The 6000-nt window shown below is 52.8% G+C and overlaps 1 protein-coding gene across 1 annotated transcript in view; it reads right to left on the reverse strand.

Annotated features, from left to right (window-relative positions):
- Nucleotides 1-1835: 1835 nt before the first annotated feature.
- CBS (cystathionine-beta-synthase) overlaps nucleotides 1836-6000 on the reverse strand; it is a 14799-nt gene continuing 10634 nt past the window's right edge. The window contains 4 exon segments of the mRNA XM_015569142.1: nucleotides 1836-2655; nucleotides 4448-4532; nucleotides 5381-5489; nucleotides 5912-5996. Of these exon segments, the coding sequence (XP_015424628.1) occupies nucleotides 2510-2655; nucleotides 4448-4532; nucleotides 5381-5489; nucleotides 5912-5996 (425 nt within the window). The 3' untranslated portion in view covers nucleotides 1836-2509.

Genomic DNA, 6000 nt, shown 5'->3' on the forward strand with positions numbered 1-6000 from the left:
TGTTTTGAACAGAATCACAGAAGCCAGATTGAACCATAAAAGTGATATGCCTGTTCTGTTATTAAAATGCTTAAGAAATGACTCATTTGCAAACCAGTGTTCCTAAAAGTGTTCCAGGGCCTGATTTAAATACCCACTCAGTGGTAATGAGCAGCATCCAGGTCTTTCCGATCAGTGTGCTGCTCAGGCAGGTCACATGTGATCTTCACTGCTGTTCTTGGTCGAGACTGGCCCAGCAAGCCTTTTTCTTTTTAAGCCAACAGCACGAGGACACCAGCACTCTCCACTGAGCCCAGAGCACTGGCTCCCTGCCTGGGAGACTCGGAGCTGAAGGTCTGTAGGCTGCATATCCATGTCCCCCTCGACCCCGCAGGGGACATTTCAGTCCACCCAGGCCATGCCCAGGCAGCGGCAAGTCCCCACCTGGCCCAGCCATCACGGCTGTGTGTGGAGGGCAAAGAGGCCACACTCATGAGAGGAGGAAGGGGTAGATGCCAAGTAGATCAACAGTGACCCCAACTCCAGGCAGCGTTGTCATGCCATGGGCTTCCAGATCCCAGCATGAGAGTAAGGCAGGCAGTGCCTGGCCACCCATATTCCTACGGCTAGGACTCTGCGTGGATAGCCTGTTTCCTTGGCCCCTCAAATCCGATGCCTTTCTCATTCTGAGATTTTCTGTTTGAGCCAGGTTTCCTCACTCCTGGAAGCTTCAGTTGGACCTTCTTGCCCCAAGTGATGTTCACCATGTTCCCTGTGTGGCTCCTCCAATCTGCAAAATCATGTCTTTCAGTCTGGGACAGTTCCTTGAATTATTTCCTTCTGTTTTCTTTTTCCTTTCTGGAGCTATTACTGGTCAGTTATTAGAATCCAAGAAGTTTTTAGAATTGCAAGCACAAGAAACATGAAGAAAAATACATCATGGTGCATCATGATGTCTAAAACAATATTGAAAATGAACAAAGATGGAGGACACACACTTCCTGATTTCAAAACATACTAAAAAGCTACAATAATGAAAACAGTGTGGCTCCGGCATATGGATAAATGTATGGACCAATGAAATAGGATTGAGAGTCCATAAGTAAACCCATACATCTATGGCCAACTGATTTTCAGCAAGAGTGCTGAGACCAGTCCATGGGGAAAGAATGTCTCTTCAACAAATGGATATCAACATAAAAGGATGACGTTGGACAACTACCTCACACCATGTACAAAAATTAACACATAATGAGCCGACTGAGTTAAAAGTATAAAACGCTTAGAACTCCTACAACTGAATAAAAGACGATTTAAAAATGGGCAAAGAACTTGACTAGGCATTTCTCTCCAAAGAAGGTATACAAATGAAAGGAAGCCCGATATCATTGGTCATTAGGGAAAGGCAAATCAAGACCATGAGATCCCATGTCACATCCACTACCAGGGCAATAAAAAGAAAAGGAAATTAAGTATTGGCAAGGACAAGGAGAAATTGGAACCTCGTGTATTGTGGTGGAATATAAAATGGTACAACTACTATGGGATACAGTCTGGCAGGTCTTTAATTAGCCATAGAATTAATTACACTACCCAACAACCCCAGTCCTGGGTATCCACCCAAAATTATTGAAAATGGTTATTCAAACCAATACTCATACACGAATGTTTATAGCAACACAATTCACAATAGACAGAATAACCTAAGTGTCCATCAATGATAAACAGGTAAACAAAATGTGGTATATCCACACAATGAAATATTCAGCCAGAAAAAGGAATAAAGTACTGATACCTACTACAAAATGAACCTTGAAAACGTGTTAAGTGAAATAAGCCAGACACAAAAGGCCAGATTGTATGATCCCATTTATCTGAAATATCCCAATAGGTAAATCATAGAGACACACTAGTAAAAGCAGATTAGTGCTGCCAGGAGGGAAGGGGGAGAGGGGAGTGACTGCTTCTGGGGGTGATGAAAATGCTTTGAACTTGGCAGAGATGGATGTAATAAATGCCACTGAATTGTACATTTAAAATTTGTTCATTTTAGGTATGTGAATTTCACCTCAATTAAAAACCAAAATACTCAAGCCACTCTAACCAACCCATCCCCGTGCAGAGAGTGCTGCCGTGTGAGGGTCACTGATGGTCCTTACTTCCTGAGCCCCTTCTGCTGCTCCCCATCTGGATTCTTCTCCAGAAAAGGCACTTCCTTCTGCTTCCAGGCCATTCTGCCCCCATCATGCATGGGTTCATCCACCTGGCTGAGTTCCCTTTTAATAAGGTTTCCTTGTTGAAACATTTTTAAAGAGAAAGTTAAAAAGAAAAGCACATTTTAATAAACCATAGATTCATCCAAGTGTCAGGTGTTAAGGGAAACATTTCTGCTGGCCTTGGGCTAAGTACCCTAAACCTGCTCATTGCTGCCCATAGCAACAGGGCAGTGCCCAGCCCTGGGCAGTTAGAAGGCACACAGGCTTGTTGTTTAGTGTTTGTGGGAGCAAAAGAGCAGGTGGCATGTGCCGGGTCAGAGCTGGACTACTTTGGATTCCAAGGCATTTGCTGACTTTGTCTTCTGGTCCCGCTCCCGGGCAGCCACAAAGTTCAGCATGTCAATGGCGGTGACGACCCCGAACACCATCTGCCTCTTGCTGGACTTCGCGGGGCTGTGGTCTGAGGAGGGAATCAAGGCAGTAGGTTAAAGACACCTCCACAGGGAGCTGCACCTACGCCCGGACACGTCCGAGGCTGAACCAGAGTGTGGCCCTGGGGGACCAGCCTGCCCCTGCCCCAGTGCCTGCAGGCACCTGTGTACCGTGGGAACCCAGGCAGCACCCACGGAAGCCCACCAACAGATGCCTCTGCTAACAGGAGCCATCTGGGCGAAGCTGCAGAGAGCAGGGTGCTAACCTCGCCAAGCCGTACCCATTGGCCACACACCTGTGGTCTGTCTGGGTGCCCAACGCTCAAGTCTTGGCATGAGATTCCAACACCAAGCACACCCACCAGCTACATCGGCACACATCGATGGCCTGTGATTATCTTCAAACCCATGCTTTTCTCTGGGAATTAGAACAAATGCTGGCCCTGGCCCTGGCCCCCCAAAGAGCAGTGAGGATTGTTGAGGTAGTTCGACTTGACTGGCCTGTGGAATGCCCAGATTTGGTCAAACACTATTCTGGGTGTTTCTAGATGAGATCATCAGTTGGATCAGTAGACTGAGTAAAGCGGATTGCCCTCCCTGGTGTGAGTGGTGGACCTCATCTAACTAGTTGAAGACCTGAATAGGAAAAAAAAAAAAGGCTCCCCATGTAAGAGGGGGCTTTTCCAGCCTTTGGACTTGAACTGAAACATCGGCTCCTTCTGGGTTTTGAGTCTGCCCACTCCCCCTGCAGATCCTGGGACTTGCCAAACTAGTCATGTGAGCCAGTCCTAGTAAAATACAAATCCCTCTCTGTACACACATCCCACTGGTTCTGTCTCTCTGGAGACCCTTGACTGGTCATCACGAAGCATAGAGGGCCAGGTGGAGCTGAGGGGTGGGAGGGAAGTGCCCAGGTCACATTTTTATCCCGCCAGACCCCATCCCAGCAACTTCACGGCCATCTGTCCCTAGGGTGGGGGTGCAGCGAGACAGAGGAGCCAGGCACCTGCTGGCCTATTCGGAGCACCTCAGGAAAAAACACAGGGAGCAAAGAGGAGACCAGCTCCCCACATTTCAGGGACTTCGAGGCCAAGTGGCACTTTGGAGAAGCGTGTCCCCTGCAGGGGAGGGTGTCTGTGCAGCCTCTGCAACCTGGCCCTCCAGAACCTCGGAGACTCAGGCACAGAGGAGCTGGCCACCTTTGTAAAGGTCAGAGTCTGTTATGACCCCGCAGTTCTGCCAACAGCACGAAGGCAGCAGTGGACAAGGTATGGGGTGTACTGGCCCTGAAATGGGACTCACTCTGGGGGGTGATCATCTATGAGTAAACGTGAGGTAAGGAAGAACCTCCCACCCAAGCTCTGGGTTCTGGGAGCCCGGATGCCCTCCTTTACCCTCGGAGCCGCAGAGCCATTTCCGAAAGGGAGACAGCGGGCGTACATACCTGCAGGCCCCCCCACCACTCCTGTCAAGGCCTGGTCCCGTGCTGTGGAGCCAAGGACGGGAGAGGGGTTAGGCTTGGCCACTCAGGCCCCGAGACGCCCTCAGCTGGGTGGGGGCGGGCTCCAGGGCACTCCCAATTCTGATTACGACCCTCACCCTTGTGGGCACCCAGGCCTGGCCCACAGAGGGGTTCCTCTGAGAACCGTGCCCAAGGCTGAGGATGGCTAAGTCACCGCCACTGACTCCAAAGGCCTGTGAGGCTCCAGCGCCTCGCTGCCCCCCAGGCACTCGGCTGCAAAGCGCAGGCGGCAGCCTGGACTGGGCCTCAGGGGCCAGGGCCCCCAGGGCTCCCCCAGCCCTGCCCCCAGCCCCACTTACACTGGATCTGCTCGTGGACCACCAGGGCGAAGTGGTCCATCTCCAGGATGCGCGAGAGCATGCCCAGCGGGTCAGTCAGGCGGATCTGGAAGAGAGGCCGCGGTCAGCGCTCACCAGGCCCTTGGTGGAGAGCAGCGCAACGGAACCTGAACTGTTCGGACAGCACGTTCTCCTGGGGTCTCTCCTTGTTACGGGGGTGGGGTGGGGTGGGGGGGACGACACTGCAGGAGCCACATGACAGGTGACGGCATTGGGGATGAAATGGCACAAATATACGGATTCCAGTGACATGTCAGCTGGGGGGGGGCTCACGTTGTGGTGACCCCCAACCATAAAATTATTTTCGTTGCTACTTCATAACTAATTTTGCTACTCTACTGATCCTAGGTTTGGGCTCACTTTTAGTCCCACTCACTGGGAGGTTGGAGAAGGCAGGTGTGAAACGGGGACCAGGGAGAGGGGACGCCCCAATGGCACTGCCCTCAGGGACAGAGAGCAGGGTCCAGCTGGCTCTGCCCAAGCCTATCAGAGGGTGGCCAACATTGTCTCAGAAGCGCAGGCTTCTCCCAGAACATTCTATTTATTAAATCACTGTGTGTGCCAGGTGTTCTTAAACAAATGCTTCATGGGGAAATGAGGGCCCAATGTTAGGAAACAGACCCCGCCCCCCCCGCCCCCGCCCCCGGTGTGGCCAAAATACAGCGGGTGTGGGAGAGCCCTCACGGATGGGCCTTTCCCCACCGGCTTCCCTGCAAACCTGGGCGAATTCTCAGGTGTACAGGTTCGAGAGGGGCAGCCAGCACTGACCCAGCTGGCACGGGAGCAGTGCAGAGGGTCGGGGACCTGGCCCCCTTGCCCAGGAAGCGCTGTGCCCGCCTCCAAGGACACAAGCGGGTCTTGGCACCCATGGCCCCAGCGGATGGGAGCTCATACCTGCTTGAACTGCTTGTAGATGACTTTGTGAACTTGGTCTGACGGCTGCACCTTCCCAGCAAGCAGGCTTGACAGCATGTTCCCCAGAGTCACCATCCCCAGGATCACTCTGGGGGTGAGGGGTGGGGGAGGGTCAGTGCAGGCCCTCCCTAAGACCGCAGGACCCGCCCACAGCCGTCCTCCCTCGGCGCCAGAATGCAGAATTCCTCTCAGAATTCAGCAGAAACCTGCCGAGAGCCCACGCGTGGCATGACAGTGATCAGATGCCCTGCCCTGGACCTGCCCATCCAGTGGCAGACAGTAAGCCAATGAGTCCTTTGGGTATTTCCATTTGACAAGTGTCAGTCAGGGGGCTATGAGGCGTCTCCTCCCGGCCCAGTGCAGTGGGTGGGACACGGGTTAACATGGCCACCCCCCACCCAGCCAGTGCTTAGGAACATGTCCAGTGGGCAGCCCGGCGCTCTGGACATCCCTGAGGGACTGAGGTCAGCCAGACAGACAGCCCTGTCCTGGGGTGTGGCTGAGACTGACCCCGATTCATCGACCACGGGCACCTGGTCGAAGCCCTTCTCCCGGAGGATCTCGATGGTGTGTTTGCAGGTGACCGTGGGCAGCCCTGT

The sequence above is a fragment of the Myotis davidii genome, unplaced genomic scaffold (assembly GCF_000327345.1).
Source record: "Myotis davidii unplaced genomic scaffold, ASM32734v1 scaffold512, whole genome shotgun sequence".
NCBI lineage: Eukaryota > Metazoa > Chordata > Mammalia > Chiroptera > Vespertilionidae > Myotis > Myotis davidii.